At 40.7% G+C, this 18,234-nt stretch overlaps 1 protein-coding gene across 11 annotated transcripts in view; it reads left to right on the top strand.

The window, feature by feature from the left end:
* The window catches only part of LOC127352673 (NACHT, LRR and PYD domains-containing protein 12), a 42,460-nt gene extending 25,517 nt beyond the window's left edge, over window positions 1-16,943 (top strand). For 10 of the 11 annotated variants that reach the window (XM_051381256.1, XM_051381257.1, XM_051381249.1 and 7 more), the window contains 7 exons: window positions 2,942-4,805; window positions 5,170-5,343; window positions 9,499-9,672; window positions 9,899-10,072; window positions 10,353-10,526; window positions 15,227-15,273; window positions 15,499-16,943. In XM_051381256.1, coding sequence (XP_051237216.1) covers window positions 3,022-4,805; window positions 5,170-5,343; window positions 9,499-9,672; window positions 9,899-10,072; window positions 10,353-10,526; window positions 15,227-15,273; window positions 15,499-16,040 — 3,069 coding nt within the window. In that variant the 5' untranslated portion in view covers window positions 2,942-3,021 and the 3' untranslated portion in view covers window positions 16,041-16,943. The remainder of the gene's footprint in view (window positions 1-2,941; window positions 4,806-5,169; window positions 5,344-9,498; window positions 9,673-9,898; window positions 10,073-10,352; window positions 10,527-15,226; window positions 15,274-15,498) is intronic. The other variant, XM_051381255.1, reaches the window with a different exon arrangement.
* The last annotated feature ends 1,291 nt before the right edge of the window (window positions 16,944-18,234 follow it).

Genomic DNA, 18,234 nt, shown 5'->3' with positions numbered 1-18,234 from the left:
GTGTTTCAAGTTTTATTTGCGCAGGTTTTAACAAATCAGTTGTGCTTGTAAAAACAAAAAAGACCAGGTAGACCACAATGCCTTTTAATGAATGGAATATGTTACCCCTTTAACAAAAATATGCTAAAATCTTTAGGTACTGTATTTGCATTGTTTAACAAACTTCATAGCCTACCTAAAAAATATGGGAACTAAAAGAACATAAAGCCTATTGGTATGTGAGGCAGTTACCATAATATACTGTAGTAACACTGTAGACCAAAGGCTGATTAATTCAATTCAAATCAATTTTATTTGTGTAGCGCCAATTCATAACAGAAGTTATCTCAGGACACTTTTCAAATAGAGCAGGTCTAGACCGAACTCTTTATAACATTATTTACAGAGACCCAACAGTACCACCATGAGCAAGACCTTGGAGACACTGTTAAAAGGCAGAAACCTAGGACAGATCCTTCGGCTCTAGGTGGGTGGTCGTCTGTCTCAACCAGTTGGGGTGAGAGAGAAAGAGAGAGAGAGACAGACAGACAATTGCACAGCAACAACAACTACACTAATAGTAGTGACTGATGATGATGAACATGAAGAAGATGATGGCGATGACAACAGCAACGATGGGGGACAATGAGCAGTGACAATAGTTATAATAGTAACTGTAGTAATAATAATATTATTAATAATAATAACAATAATCTCAGTGATATTAGCAATGGCAGTCAGGCAGGACCATGGTAGGAGGCTCCACCAGGATCGATAAGAACCTGCGAGACGAGAAAGCACAAGAACTCCGGGGAAGAAGTGGAGTTAGTAACATGCATTAATGGGACATGAATGAGTGCAGAAAGAGAGAGAGAGTATCTTGCTCAAGGATACTTCAACATGTGGCATGAGGAGCCGGGGATCAAACCCACAACCTTCCGATTAAGGAATGACCCGCTCTGCCTCTGAGCCACAGCCGCCCTGGACTGGAAGTCCAATGGAGAGAAGCTCGTTCCACAGGAGAGGAGCTTAGTAGCTGAAGGCTCTGGCTCCTGTTCTACTTTTAGAGACTATAGGAACCACAAGTAGTCCAGCATTCAGAGAACGTAGTGTTCTAGAGGGGTAATAGGGTACTATGAGCTATGAGATATGTAGGGGCCTGACCAGCGACAAATCATCCATTTTAGTCTCTAGGGCAGTAACAATTGTAGCATAGCTTTGTGGCAGGCTACCCAGCAGTGTCACGATCTGGTCCTCCTCTTCAATCACAGCACCTATTGCTCCTAGCTGATCAGTCAGTTCCTTCATTCGTTTTAAATGTTCAGTTATGGTTTCTCCTTCCTTCATTTCACATCTGAAATAGTGCTTCTTTAGAAACAGCTTATTTGCAAGTGTATCTCTTTCAAAATGTTACAGCTTGTTATCAGGTACAACTGGGATGTACTTACATTCAGCACCAAAACGGAAAATGCCCTTTTCTTTCCGTTTTTTGAATTCTGCTTGCACTTGTGAATTTGCGTCAGCTGCTAAGTTGTCTGTTTCCATCACCATGCCCCATAGTCCTTTTGCTTTCATCAAATGTTCCATTTGAAATTTACATGTTGCCCAGTTCTCTGGTCCGCTTAGCTTCTCAATAAACAGTTTATCCTCCATTGTGAATACCCACAACACTGTTCAGTAAATCTGATTTACTGAAGGGTTATTGGCAGGTTCCCTTGTCCAAGCGGGCACAGGAGATATCTGCGTTTATTACACCATCGGGTCTGTATTCTTACAAAGTGATGCCATTCGGATTGAAGAATGCTCCCGCAACATTTCAGCGTTTGATGAATTGTGTAGTGTCAGGTCTGAAAGGTTGTTCTGTTTATCTTGGTGAGTTGGTCATTTACAGCGACACATGGCACTCACACCTTCAGTGCATCCGCTCCCTATTTGACCGTTTGACTGAAGCACAACTCACCATTAATTTGGCCAAATGTGACTTTGCTATGGCCACAGTGACATACTTGGGCCGTGTGGTGGGACAGGGTCGTGTGGCTCCGGTCCAGACCAAAGTCAGGGCAATAACAGAATATCCACAACCTACGACAAAAAAGGAACTTCAGAGGTTCTTGGGGTTGGTGGGATACTACAGGAGTTTTTGCAAAAACTTCTCCACTGTTGTGTTTCCTCTCACTGAACTGCTCAAAGCCAAGGTGAAATTTGATTGGTCGTCTGATTGTCAGCAGGCTTTTGTTTTTGTTAATGTCAGATTGCTGTCTGAATGAATTATGCGTTGGTGTTCATAGTTTCTGTAAAATGAACTGAAGGACTGAACTGTGGAGAATCTAACTGATCTACAATGATTGACAGAAGATTAAACTTTTACAGTATCTTTGTGTAGACGATCTAAACGGCTTAAAAGTTGTTCAAGCGGGCGACCCGGTGGGGTACGACAATTACAATTCATGCACTCTCTACACAAACACAAAAAACAAAAACAACAAAAAGACTTGATTGAATTTATTATAAATTAACGAAAATATCCTCACACCCGTGAACACTAAGCAATCATGGGTTCCTCTAAGCAGCTGTCTAAGACTCTCAAAATAAAAGTTATTGATGCCCACTGATGTGATAGCAAAGCATTGTCAGATTGCAGTTTCCACAGTGTGAAATGTAATTAAGAGATAGCAGTTTACGGGAACTGCGGTGGTCAGGATGAGATCTGGAAGACCAAGGAGACTCTCAGAGTGAACTGCTCATATGTCAGACAAAGAAACCAGAACCTACATGGGAATACAAAAAACCTGCAGGAAGATTTAGCAGACAGTAGTTCCACTGTCTAGAGCTGCCTGTGCAGACAAAACCTTCATAAATGAGTCTGTAGAAAAAAACGTTACAAAACACTAACAGAATACTTTCGTACTTTTTATATTTGACTTCAGTTTAGTTGTTTTTTCTTTCTGTTTATGTCACACAGATGAGATTGTTCCAGTACCAAAACCACGACACATCTCACATTACCAACACTTGCTTCAATCAAACCTCAAAGATAGGTTTATGTGTGCACAAGAGGGGTGGATGGAGAAGAAGGATGAGCAACCTCTGCTTGATATCTACACAGAACTGTACATCACAGCTGGAGGTGACACACACATCAACACACAGCATGAGGTTAGACAGATTGAGGCGGTGGGGAAGCCAGCAGAAACAGAGACACCAATTAAACCCAGTGACATATTCAAACCCCCCTCTGGAAAAACAAGAGCCATAAGAGCAGTGCTGACCAGGGGAATCGCAGGAATTGGCAAAACATTTCTTGTGCGCAAGTTTGTGTTGGACTGGTCTGAAGGAAGAGCCAATCAAGATGTTCATCTCATATTTCCCTTCACCTTCCGCCAGCTGAATTCATGGAAGGGAGAAGAGTTCTATTTGGCAGAGCTCATTCATGAATGTATCCAGGAGACCAAACACATCCCAGAAGAAGCTCTGAATCACATCTTTACAACTTTGCAGTCATCAGGAAACACCAACTATGATGACAGCAAATTCAAACTTCTGTTTATTTTGGATGGACTGGATGAGAGCCGCCTTCAACTGGACTGCTCTACCAGTAAAATACGGGCAGTTAAGTTTAATGTGAAAAAGTCGACCTCAGTGGATGTGCTGCTGTCAAACCTCATCAGAGGGAAACTGCTTTCCTCTGCTCGCCTCTGGATAACCACACGACCTGCAGCAGCCAATCAGATCCATTCTGATTTTATTGACATAGTGACAGAGGTCAGAGGGTTCACTGACCCACAGAAGGAGGAGTACTTCAGGAAGAGGTTCAAAGATGAGGAGCAGGCCAGCAGAATCATCTCCCACATCAAGACATCAAGAAGCCTCCACATCATGTGCCACATCCCAGTCTTCTGCTGGATCACTGCTATAGTTCTGGATGGTGTGTTGAAGACCAGAGAGGGAGGAGAGCTGCCCAAGACCCTGACTGAGATGTATGTAGAATTCCTGGTGTTTCAGATTCATCAGACAAAAGAGAAGTATGACCAAGAACAGTGCATTCAGTACATTAAGTCATTAGCAAAACTGGCTTTCCACCAGCTGGAAAAGGGCAACCTGATCTTCTACGAGAAAGATCTGAAAGAGGGTGGCATTGATGTCAGTGGAGCCTCAGTGTGCTCAGGAGTGTTCACAGAGATCTTTAAAGAGGAACATGGGAAGAAGAAGGATGAAGACAAGATGTTTAGCTTCATCCATCTGAGTGTTCAGGAGTTTTTGGCAGCTTTATATGTGGAGATGTCGCTCATCAACAGAAACAAGAATGTGACTTCTAAGCTTGCACAAACTGTTGGTGAACATCTGCAAGCCTTTTTAAAAAGATCAGTGACAGCAGTCCACAGGTTTGCTATTGAAAAGGCCTTACAGAGTCCAAATGGACACCTGGACTTGTTCCTCCGCTTCCTCCTGGGTCTCTCTCTGCCAACCAATCAGACCAAACTCCCTCAAGGCCTACTGAAAGAGAAAAGAAGCTCTGATACCAACCAGGAAACAGTCAAGTACATCAAGAAGAAGATCAGTGAGAATCTGTCTGCAGAGAGAAGCATCAATCTGTTCCACTGTCTGAATGAACTGAATGATCGTTCTCTAGTGGAGGAGATTCAACAGTACCTGAGTTCAGGACGTCTCTCCACAGATAAACTGTCTCCTGCTCAGTGGTCAGCTCTGGTCTTCATCTTACTGTCATCAGAATCAGATCTGGATGTGTTTGACCTGAAGAAATACTCTGCTTCAGAGGAGGCTCTTCTGAGGCTGCTGCCAGTGGTCAAAGCCTCCAACAAAGCTCTGTAAGTGCACAGATATCTGCAGACACTAACTGTATCACATGTGTGGGGTTGATTTATTTGGTGATTCTTCAAACAATCTTTCCAGTTGTTTCTTGTATGATTTTTCCTGTACAGATGAACATACAAATAAATAAACTGCACTGTAGGTAATTTCAGAATTTTTTTTTTAAACTTTTGATAGATGGCTTTTAGTTTCCAGTAATATACTCAAAAACATCATCCAAAGAAACATTCTTTTCTCTTTGGATCCTAACAAATGATTGTTCCACTTATCAACTCAATAAGGGCAATCATAGAAACTTTATGTTTTTTTTTACATTGTAGACAGCCACAGTGTTTGTCTTTATCACTAACTCTCCTTCAGGCTGAGTGGCTGTAATCTGTCAGAGAGAAGCTGTGAAGCTCTGTCCTCAGTTCTCAGCTCCCAGTCCTCTAGTCTGAGAGAGCTGGACCTTAGTAACAACAACCTGCAGGATTCAGGAGTGAAGCTGCTGTCTGCTGGACTGAAGAGTTCACACTGGAGACTGGAGATTCTCAGGTCAGATCACACTGATGCTTTTGTGTAATGCTGGGTTGTACTTCAAACATGAGATGCTTTATAGCAGGGGTTCTCCACCTTTGTGGATGTGGGGGCAGCAACCAAGCAGAGAGTCGTCTCACGGACTGTGAGATGGGGGGTAGGGGTGAGGGTTTGACCGGACGGAAATTTTGTTTTAAAGATATTTTCAAGAGATCTTCTATGTTTATAACATTTTAAAAAGCTGCTAAGAATAGCATGTTCTGTTTGATGTCAGTTTGTTGTCCCTAATAAAAGATTCCATAATCCATCAATCAAAATCAAATTGCCTCCAGTGAAAAGTCCATTCCTGGTGTATGTGCACATGAGGCTTCAGGTGTGCACATCACTTTTGTAAATTGCAGAGATTTAGGGTGAGTGTAGCAGTACTGATTCCACAGATCTCAGCTGAGGGGAGAAGGAGCCTGAGAACCAGTTCCCAACTGCATAACAACAACAAATCTAACCAGTAGTTACACAATGAGAAAATGCCTCTTCAACAACAATTCACTCAGGTTTCAGTTTGAGGGGACTCAAAACCCCTTTAGTCAGAAAACAAAAGAGACAGCAAAGGAATCTCAACAGAAACCAGCGTCTCTGACTGACAGTATCTGCTAAAGTGAGGTCTGCACTAAACTGTGGAAGGATCAGAGTGTCCTGAGGGGTATTGCACAAAAGTAGAATAAAGAAATCCAGGATAATTGAGCAAGCGCGGCTTGACCTAGCCTGCTCGGCGCATCCTGGCTTAATCGGTTGCACGTTTGCCGAGCCAGGATGAAAAGGTGCGGCTATGTTAAGCCAGGTGTAGATAGTCGGGATAAATGCGTGTTCACGGCATACTGAACTAGACCTCGCGATCACTCACAGAATCACAGATGGGAACATGGATAAGAGTCGCGCTTCGTATTTCACGGCCGCTGAACAACAGCTCCTGATGGAGTTCTATGAAGAGGTGGAAGATATAAGAAAAAAAGGCAATACCAATGCCATAATTAAAGAAAGAGAGAAAGCCTGGCAGACAATAGCGGACCGGCTTAATGCTTAAGTAGTCCAAAACTGTACAATGAATAAACAGTGCTCCACTGGAACTGTCATCATTAGGCTACAATTAAAGGACTAAAGGAGTTACTTTAAGTCCACTAATAGAGGTGCATGTTACCACCTGGCAGCAAGTTACATTAAAAAGTGAAATACAAGAACATTTTGCAGGCTGGAAAGTGACTATAAAGTAGATAACGGTGAACAAATGAGGTGAATAGATTAGGTGTCTGCTGACATGTTGAATGTCTGTATGATTGTAGCAGTTTAAAAAAAAGCCCATAGAACTGGCACAGGGGGCGGCCCACCAAGCCAGGATATGTGCGGCAAATGGTTCCTTTATTGAGGTTCTCTGCATCCCCAACAGAATAAAGGAAGCTCCCACTTACTGTATTTTGTCTGGTGCTGTATTTTTGGACCCAGCAGCCTACATAAATATCTCAGTCCATCACCTGAGAATCTGTATCTCTCAGTGAGATAGTCATCTCCAACGGCCAATGGGTCTGACCTGTCCCAGAAGACTCTTTCATGACTAAATGCTCGTCTGAGGATTAGGGCTTCCTCATCCAGTACATCCTCCAAGAAAGGGCAAGCCATTATGAAGAGGGAACAGGTGAATGAGAGTTGGATAGATAGATAGATAGATAGATAGATAGATAGATAGATAGATAGATAGATAGATAGATAGATAGATAGATAGATAGATATTCCTTTATTTGTCCCACAATGGGGAAATTCCAATGTAACAGCAGCAAAGTGGATAGAGAGAAAACAGTATAAATAAACAGTAATAAATACACAATAATAAAAAACACTATGTACTAGATGTATATACATATATATGTATATATATACTATATATTGCCCTTGTCACAGATTTCATTGAAAACACTTTTGCAACTTCATCAGCTGTGTTTTGTAATCTCAATTACTGCAATAAAACACATATTTATGAAACCTCTGACGGCAATTTGACAAGCAGTCTTCATTAGCATAGCAATATAACACTTGGCCTGAGTAATAATACTACCACTTGAATCAATATAAAAAGACTGTTGCAATTACAAACAGCCAACAGATTTAAATGAAATGAGAAATGACAATACATATGTAATATTTGAATGCAGGATAATTAAATGATGCAACATACTTAGAAAGACCATGGACATGCTGTAAAACACATTAATTCCTCACAGGACTGACGGTGGAAATACAGGTGAATCACTAGGATTAATGTTAGCCTGGCTGTTAGCCTGGTCTGGAGCAGGCTAGCTGCAGAGAATAAATCACCATAGTAACTTGGCCAGGTTAAGTTTGACCTGCTTTCATGCAACCGACTTGAGGCTAAATTCAGCCAGGATAACCAACATATCCCGGCTTAATCCCTTATCTTGGTTTTGTGCAATACCCCTCTGGTGTGCAGTTCACTACCTCTCTTATGCCCTAAACAATGGGCCTTATCACACCAAGAGGGGAATGCACCAAGCTGCTGTCAATCATTGTTTGAGAGTCAGTCTACATAGCCTGTGATCTGAATAATGGGGCATTCGTTTTGTCTTGTAATCGCGACTTGCAGCTCGAGAGTGACGTCACATCCGTGTTGGAAAATGAATAACCGCGGGTTTTTGCGCTCTGTTTGGCACACAACACGACGAGTCGGAGAAAAGATGGACGCCTCCAGGAAAGTCGCTATAGTATAGTGATTATCTCGTTTACGGTGCACCCACCGCGGATTTTACATGTTCTTTACATATTACACAGTTTGATATCTGAATATTCCGCTTTGATTAACGTTAATGTGGCTACTGCTCCGCTTTCTGCTCAAGACTCAAGGCACTGTTGTCATAGCAACATGGAGCGTCTCTAGCCAATTTCAGCTGCACAAGCTACAAAATAACTAAAGAGGCGTATTTAACACATAATAAGACTGTAGCGACATGCCTATAGGTAACAGTATACAGTGCTATGTGTACCACTTCTTCATTTGGTTACAACAAAGACAAAAGTGCTTAAAATAGTAGAAAACCACAATGTTTACTACGTGTGACGCTCGGAGTAGCCATCTTGGTAACTGAACTCGGGTTCAGACGACTTGATGAGTTGTTTATACGACCTCAGGGGCGTTCTGTTTGCAACTTCCAGTTTGTAACTCAGGAAACCGACTCGCAGATCGAGTCAGGTGGACAAGTAGAACGCACCATAAGTCTCCTATCAACCCACAGGGATTTTGACATTCAGCTAAAATGAACTGGAAAAAAAGGAAATGAAAAGATTAAATTATAGCAAGTACGAAAGAATAACAGACTGCAACAAGAGAAACTTCAGTGGATGAATGTGAAGACAAACATCATTCTGCACTGTGAACAACATCCAAGTAACAAACACATAAGCACATCACATTTCTGAAAGTGAAGAAAGATTAAATAAATGCTTTTAGTCCAAATAAGATGTCACAGGGAAGTATAATTGATAAAGTCAGTTCAAATGAAGTTAATTTATTTAATCCTATTTCAAAAACAAAATGTCTTTTTGTAGGCTCAGTGTTTTTTGACTTTACACCTGTGAGGATGAACTTGTCAGAACTTGCACCGACAGCATCAGGAGGAGAGAGACAGGACAGAAGTAGAGAAGTGTGGAACTGAAGTTTATTTAGATATCATGCATAATAACACTGGTGGTGGTCAGAAGGGTTAGTTAAGTCCCAGTGTCATCGATACGTCACAGACTTTACATAGTTTTCAAGAGTCAGGTGGACAGAAGTACTTGATTTAATATGAAAGAAAGAGAATAACTTCTGTTGTAATAATAATTATGGAAGGGGCAGGATCAATAGATAATGTAATAAAGTGACTATGTGTAATTTCTTAACTCAAAAACTGGATTTAGTATTAAGTTATTCTTTTAACCATGTTTGGATTAGTATACGGTTTGTCTACACTTTGAATCAAATATAAATTAAAATGGTATAGTGTGAAATATAACAGAAGTTATCTCAGGACTCACCACACTCTGTCCTGCTCACTGACACTGAACAATTTAGGATACTAAACTGGAACAATGATGTAAATATATATATTTTTTTTGATTGATTATTATCAGGTTAAATCAAACCAGGCTCACAGAGAAATGCTGTCAGGAGTTTTTAGCAATTCTCAGATCCCAGTCCTCTAGTCTGAGAGAGCTGGACCTGAGTGACAATGACCTGCAGGATTCAGGAGTGAAGCTGCTCTCTGCTGGACTGAGGAGTCCACACGGTAGACTGGAGACTCTCAGGTCAGATCACACTGTGATTTTTTGTTTAACAGTATTTTCCTTTTTGTAAAACAAACATACAACAGACATGAATTCCTTTGGTTTCTACTGTGTTGTTGACCATATGTCTGCTCTTTGCATGGTAAAAATATTCCACAAATTCTCTTGATTACTGATTGATTCATTGATTATTGACCATAAACGGGATGTTAAAGTAAAAAATGAAAGGTGTTTTGTTTTTAATCAGGTTAAATCAAACCAGGCTCACAGAGGAATGCTGTCAGGAGTTCTCAGCAGTTCTCAGCTCCCAGTCCTCTATTCTGAGAGAGCTGGACCTGAGTAACAACAACCTGAAGGATTCAGGAGTGAAGCTGCTCTCTGCTGGACTGAAGAGTTCACACTGTAAACTGGAGACTCTCAGGTCAGTCTTAGCTTTGATTGTTTCAATGTTGACAAACAAGTTAGTGATAATTGAAAAATGTACCATATAAGATTACAATGCATGAATCATAAATAAAAACACTGCAGTAACAGTTCTAATAATGAAGATTCATCATTTAATTCTGCTGTTGTTCATAGTCACAGACACACAGAGAATTGGAACAGTGGAACAGCAAGAGATGAAAAGAAATGAAATATCTATGTGTGTGTGTGTGTGTGTGTGTGTGTGTGTGTGTGTGCGTGTGTGTGTGTGTCTCCAGACTGTCAGGCTGTATGATCACAGAGGAAGGCTGTACCTCTCTGGCCTCAGCTCTGAGATCCAACCCCTCCCATCTGAGAGAGCTGGACCTGAGCTACAATCATCCAGGAGACTCAGGAGTGAAGCTGCTGACTGCTGGACTGGAGGATCCACACTGGAGACTGGACACTCTCAGGTATGAACAGACAACCAGAGCTAACACAGTGTTTCTGTCACACTGACTATCTGAGGACTGTTGGTTCACTATGGGGGTATGTTCCTATCTTTATTCAAGAGTGTAAAGCAAAACTATTTACAAATGTGAGTGGAGAGTTGTATAACTGTTAATGTATAAACAAATCTATAAAAGGGTCTATAGATCTGACGATGTGTGGACTAATATATAATAATAAGTATTTGCTCCAAAAGCTGGAAATACAGATAATTCATTGGTTACAACTCAGGCGAGTGTCACACTGTAGATATTACAGATAGCTGGGACCAGAGTCTAGGTTCAGAGGAGAAGTTTATGACTAGAGCTCAGGAATAACAGACCACAGACCAAGAAATAAGTTTGAACTGCCGCCTAAAGTAATGAGTAGTAAATACACACAAAATGGCACCAAATTATTAATTATTATTTGAGTTCAAAGAATATTTTCAACTTAAGGTCCTTAGAGTTATTTAGTATCTCATTTTATCCTTGTCAGGCCGACTTTAGACTTCAGTTCTACTTTCTTGCTAAATCAAATCAAATCAGTTTTATTTGTATAGCGCCAATTCAAAACAGAAGTTATCTCAGGACACTTTTCAAATAGAGCAGGTCTAGACCAAACTCTTTATAACATTATTTACAGAAACCCAACAGTACCACCATGAGCAAGACCTTGGAGACAAGGGCAAGGAAAAACTGCCTGTTAAAAGGCAGAAACCTAGGACAGATCCTCCGGCTCTAGGTGGGTGGTCGTCTGTCTCGACCAGTTGGGGTGAGGGTGAGGGTGAGGGTGAGAGAGAGAGAGAAAGAAAGAGAGAGAGAGAGAGAGAGAGAGAGAGAGAGAGAGAGAGAGAGAGAGAGAGACAGACAGACAGACAGACAGACAGACAGACAGACAGACAGACGGACAGGTGCACAGCAACAACAGTATTGGCAATGGCAGTCAGGCAGGACCATGGTAGGAGGCTCCACCAGGATCGATAAGAACCTGCGAGACGAGAAAGCACAAGAACTCCGGGGAAGAAGTGGAGTTAGTAACATGCATTAATGGGACATGAATGAGTGCAGAAAGAGAGAGGAAGAGAGAAGCTCAGTGCACCATGGGAAATCCCCCGATAGTCTAGGCCTATGGCAGCATAACTAAGGGACGGTTCAGGACTCACCTGATCCAGCCCTAACTATAAGCTTTATCAAAGAGGAACGTCTTAAGCCTACTCTTGAATGTGGTGAGGGTGTCTGCCTCCCGAACCACAACTGGAAGTTGGTTCCACAGGAGAGGAGCTTGGTAACTGAAGGCTCTGGCTCCTGTTCTACTTTTAGAGACTATAGGAACCACAAGTAGTCCAGCATTCAGAGAACGTAGTGTTCTAGAGGGGTAATAGGGTACTATGAGCTCTTTAAGATATGAAGGGGCCTGACCATGCAGAGCTTTATAGGTGAGGAGGAGGATTTTAAATTCTACTCTACATTTTACTGGGAGCCAATGCAAAGAAGCTAGTACAGGAGAGATGTGATCTCTTTTTCTAGTTCCTGTCAGTACTCGTGCTGCAGCGTTCTGAATTAATTGGAGCGTCTTAATGGACTTATTGGGGCAACCTGATAATAAAGAGTTGCAGTAATCCAGCCTTGAAGTAACAAATGCATGGATTAGTTTTTCTGCATCTGTCTGTGATAGTATGTGTCTAATTTTTGTAATATTACGTAAATGAAAGTATGCAGTCCTGGAGGTTTGCTTTATGTGGGAATTAAATGACAAATCCTGATCAAGGATAACTCCAAGATTTCTGACAGTGGTGCTAGAGGCCAAGGTAATGCCATCTAGAGTAACTAATTCTTCAGACAGTGAGTCTCTGAGGTTTTTGGGGCCAAGAACAAGAATTTCATTTTTTTCTGAGTTTAACATCAGAAAATTGCAGCTCATCCAGGATTTGATGTCCTTAAGACATGTTTGTAGTTTAGATAATTGGTTAATTTCATCGGGTTTAATCGATAGATATAACTGTGTATCATCTGCATAACAGTGAAAGTTAATACAGTGATTCCTAATAATGTTGCCTAAAGGGAGCATATATAAAGTAAATAGTATTGGTCCAAGTACAGAACCTTGTGGAACTCCATGACTAACTGTAGTATTTATGGAAGATTCATCGTTAACATGTACAAACTGCGAACGATCTGATAAATATGACTTAAACCAGCTTAGTGCGGTTCCTTTAATGCCAATTTGATGCTCAAGTCTCTGTAAAAGAATATCATGGTCAATGGTGTCAAATGCAGCACTAAGATCTAATAATACAAGTACAGAGACAAGTCCATTGTCAGAAGCAATCAGAAGGTCATTATTAACTTTAACCAGAGCTGTCTCTGTGCTATGATGAACTCTAAATCCTGACTGAAAATCCTCAAATAAACTATTGTTATGTAGAAAGTCACACAACTCTTTGGCGACTACTTTCTCCAGAATCTTAGAGAGGAAGGGGAGGTTAGAGATTGGTCTATAGTTGGCTAAAACCCCTGGGTCAAGAGTGGGCTTTTTAAGAAGGGGTTTAATTACAGCTACTTTAAAGGACTGTGGTACATATCCTGATAATAAAGAAAGATTAATCATATCCACTAAAGAAGTGCCAATTAATGGAACAACTTCTTTAAGCAGCCTAGTTGGGATCGGGTCTAACAGACAGGTTGACGGCTTCGATGAAGAAATTATTGAAGTTAACTGATGGAGATCAATAGTAGAGAAACAGTCTAAATATATATCTGATTTTACATTTGTTAAAGTTCCTGAACTTGGAGAGCCAGTGATAGCTGTTGATGGCAGTTGGTGATTAATTAGCTAGTTTACTTAACCAGTACACTCGTTTAAAGTTTACAGTAACAGAAAAACCCATTTGCAATACCAATTTGGCACAAATAAAAGAGAAATAAAATACCATAAATACAGAATCAAAAGACAAAATAACTGTACAGATTAATATATATGATCAATAACTCAAGTTTCACAACTCTCATTTTCTTTAGTCCTTTTGTAAAGTACAATGAGCTTCACTGCAGTAAAATAATAACGGTTCAGTCCTGCCACGATTCAGATGTCCTTATCCTGAGAGTTTAGGTTGGTGTCACAGAAGCGGACCCGTATCCAGGGGCGCCATATAGGGGGGAAAAGTTAGGATAATTCCAAGGGCCCATGACTGACAGGGGCCCCAAAAATAGGTAAAAACTCATTCAGTATATATATTTCAAATATAATAATATAATTAATGATCTCTTTGTTTTTACTTGTTTTTGGCAGTAAAAGTTAAATATCCCCATTGACCAAAAAGTAAACATCCATATTGACTGACCACCCCCCTGTATCTGCATGAAATGGTTTGGTCCTGCTTTAGCACACTTATCAGTGACGGTGTTTGCAGTCAGTAGATGCTCCAGAACTACAGTGATCACAATGTTAACTAGTAAATCAAAATCTGGGTTTCAAAAAAGGAAAGAGAGAAAAGAGAGAGAGGAAAGACAAAGGAAAGGATGTCAGTCTGTAACCCAGTGTTTCACCAAGAAAGGAGCCTATAGTCTGTGAGTGGTATTAACCTGTTGGCTTAAAGGGGAACTTCGGCAGATTTTTACCCTAGTCTTGATCACTAGAGGTCACCAAGTACTGTCGATAGGAAAAACAACGACCAGAATTGGTTCTAGCAAACTGGAGATGCTGCAGCTAATGGCCAGAGCTCAAACTGTCTGTGCAACATGCTCAGGGCCCTTACGTGACAATCACGGATCACGATCACGGAGATAATGCCTTCACAACGAAAAAAAGTTTATTTCCCCCTCAAAAATGTCCATGTCTTCACACACTACAAGGGAAATCCCAGTTAGTTATAATACACTTTTTGGAAAGTGTATTACTAGTGAAGCGAGCGGTGGAAAAACAGGTAGGTGACAGTACTGTTTGTACAGTTTCTGCACAACGTATGAGTTGAAAAGGCATGTTGTTGTAACGTAAGGGCCCTGAGCATGTTGCACAGACATTTTAACTGCATTTTGTGTCTGTTAAGAGGAGCAAAAGCACTCTTTAGGATATGCCCCCAAAAAGTGTATTATAACTAACTGGGAGCTCTGGCCATTAGCTGCAGCATCTCCAGTTTGCTAGAACCAATTCTGGTCGTTGTTTTTCCTATCGACAGTACTCGGGGACCTATAGTGATCAAGATTAGGGTCAAAATCTGCCGAAGTTCCCCTTTAATGTCCATAGGGAAATAAGATAGCCAGCTACAGACTAGTGTTAGCCTACATTTAATCACCATTTAATCAGTTCAGGGAAACGTTCAGCAACATATTCATATTAAATCATTGTCCCTGCCCCTTTTAGCAGACTTAACAACAGATGAGTCAGCAGCACCCAGTCTCCCCATCACTGTACCCCTCCCTGTCCCAGTGAAGAAGGGTTGCTCACCTTCTTCACTGGGACTGCTCAGTCATTAATATGATTGTCTTCAAATGTTAAAATGCTGTTTTTGTGACACATGAGCTTAAACTCACAGTCAAACATCACTCCCAGATTTCTTGCTGTTTCAGTTGTGAGGCCAGTTTGTCTCTCTGAGCCTTTGGACCAATGATCAGTTCTTCTGTCCATGGAGATCATTGATGAGGAAGCTTCTGAAGGTTCACTGTGACTCTGTTTCTTCCTCCAGGGTGGAACACGGTGGAGAGCAGAGGCTGAAACCTGGTCTGAGGAAGTGTAAGTGTGTGTTCACTTTGATTCATGAAAACATGTTAAAGTAGTTCAAATCAAAAGCTTGTGTATCTGCATTCAACTGTCAGTTTGAAAGAAGATCCAAACAGATGAGTCATTGTGAAGTTTTGATCTAATTAACAGTCAGTCTGTTAATAAAGCAACAAATAAAGCCATCAGCTGTGTTAGATGATAAACTGCTGCTGTATTGAGTCTTGTTCTCTCCATCAGATTCCTGTGAACTCACAGTGGACACAAACACAGTGAACAGAAACCTCAAACTGTCTGACAACAACAGGAATGTGACATATGTGGGAGAGAAGCAGTTATATCCTGATCATCCAGAGAGATTTGACTACTGGGCTCAGCTGCTGTGTAGAAATGGTCTGACTGGTCGCTGTTACTGGGAGGTCGAGTGGAGAGGATGTGTTTATATATCAGTGAGTTACAGAGGAATCAGAAGGAGAGGAAACAGTGCTGACATCAGGTTTGGAGGAAATGATCAGTCCTGGACTCTGGAGTGCTCTGATGATGGTGTTTACTCTGTCTGGTACAATAACAGAAGAACAGCCCTTCCCTCGTCCTCCTCCTCCTCCTCTGTCTCTAACAGAGTAGGAGTGTATGTGGACTGTCCTGGTGGCACTCTGTCCTTCTACAGAGTCTCCTCTGACACACTGATCCACCTCCGCACCTTCAACACCACATTCACTGAACCTCTTTATCCTGGTTTCAGGTTCTGGTTTGGATCCTCAGTGTCTCTGTGTTCACTGTAGGAGGAAGAGTCTCCTCCTGTTAGAAACACTGCTGACAAACACACACAAACACCTGAGCCTTGTTTCTGTTAAAGTCCATATTTCTTTACATGTTGGTGAATCTGCGCCATGAAAAGTCGCTGCATTTGCTACGAGCACTTCCTGTTTGTACTGTAACCTTCTTACAAACACTGTTACCTTGAGCCAGTGTTTGGTTTGTCCATTTTGAGACACTGTAGAAACATGGCAGACTCCTCCAGAAGTTGTACCTCCGACTTCATAGTCAGCTCTGCTTTGAATAATAATCTGTCTGATGTGAAAAAACAAAAACCACACAGGTTGATACACTTTATAATCTTATTCCAGTTCCCTTCCTCAACAAACTCCACGAAGCTCCTCCAGATATTTTCAAAGACTTCCAGCTTTCTTTCACCAATGTTTGTTCATGTTTCCAACACATGATAATAGATCCTTAATATAATGATTCAGCTTTGGTCTGTTGACATTTTCCATCCTGTAGCACTCGCTCTCTGAGCTTTATCAGAGTGTCAGACTGCAGAGTGACCAGCAGGAGGCAGCAGATCCACACAAACACACACAGAAATAACATGAGAGACTTCAGAGGTGGATTCAGAGTCACATTAAAACCTGTTGAGAAGTCAGTTTGTTGCACTTTCTGTCAGGTTAATGAAGCTTTTAATCCCAACTGATGGATGGATTAAAAACACTGTGCAGCAGCTGAGAAACATTATTGAAAAAGACTCTTTATTTTACTGAATGGTTGGATGGATGTATCTGTATTCTGTTTAAAATAAGATCATTACAGTTTATCAACCAGTCTGATCCAGTGCTCCAGCGCTGTGTGTGATGGACCTTTTATTTTATACATTGTTTAATGGAAATATTAAAACTCTTTTTCTGGTTTATTTGACTTTTATTTTCACATGAATTCAGAATCATAATAATAATAATAATAATAATAATAATAATAATAATAATAATGATACATTTGATTCAGTGTTTTTATGAAGAAACTCAAACTGGGCTTTTACTGGTGACGTCATCCTGTTTGGACGCTGTGTGACGTCACCGGCCGAGTGCGCAGACTCCGTTTTTAAGGTGGATTTATGGGACATTTCTCCTGCAGGTGGAAACAAACTGTCAGTCAAAGTGAAACAGTGATAATCTGTGTTCCTCCTGTCTGTGCTGTTATATTCCTCTCTCGGTGTTTCCTCTCCGTTTCCGTTATACCGGGAGTCACATGACACCTCGTGCTGCATTCACTGACCCCGCTGTAAAGTCCGAAAAACAACCCTTCAAATGAGAAACATCTGCAAGAAGCAGGCGACAGTGAAACAGTCTAAATAATTAAATGAATAGACTGTATAATACAGTGTAAATATATATATTTTATAACTTCTCATGTCCTCATCAGCTGTTATATTTATTTCATTACTCCAGTGTGTCACTGTAATATAATATTCATACGTATGTTTGTATGTTTATCTACAGAGACAATGATTCACTTCAGATGTTAGATGGTAAAAAAAAACCTTTACTGTGATAAACACAATACTATTTCTACTATTACAGTTAAAGGACATTAGTTCTGTTGATTTCACTGTTAAAGACATTTGTTCCATAGTTTTTCACGTTTTTACCATCAAGAGAAAGTCTTTGCCCAGAGATTTAAAAAATGGTAAAAATAAAATACAAAAATACTTTATGTTTGTATAAGTTCCTATAAAATGTCGTTTTCTTCTTTAGCTCTTTATGCTATGGTCACAAACATACACTGTATAAATCAAACTGTTCAGGGTGGTCGGCGCCATATTTAAACATCAATCTTTAATCATTTCTCTTTTCCTGATTCACAGAAAACATCGTCTCCATCATTTAATGAACTTTTATTTCATAGTTTTTAGTCTCTTTCATCTATTTCTGACTCTATTCTATAATAATTCATTATTAAAGGTTTATAATTGTTTCTTCATCTTTAGCTTCAGACTAATAGAATCATTCATTAAAGAATCGTTCTTATTGAAGTTATATTCTTTAGAGGTTTTTCACTGAATGTGCCTTTAAAGTCGGAGGACACGTTAGTACTGAGTGTTTGAGTGAACCCGGTTCCAGAGGGGTCAACAGCTCCACATTCTCCAGCTGAAAGCACACTGGAGGTTTCCTGTTGTTACCACGTCACTGCGTCTCCCGTCGC

This window comes from Dicentrarchus labrax, unplaced genomic scaffold (genome assembly GCF_905237075.1).
Source record: "Dicentrarchus labrax unplaced genomic scaffold, dlabrax2021, whole genome shotgun sequence".
NCBI lineage: Eukaryota > Metazoa > Chordata > Actinopteri > Moronidae > Dicentrarchus > Dicentrarchus labrax.
This window is presented reverse-complemented; position numbering and strand designations above follow the sequence as displayed.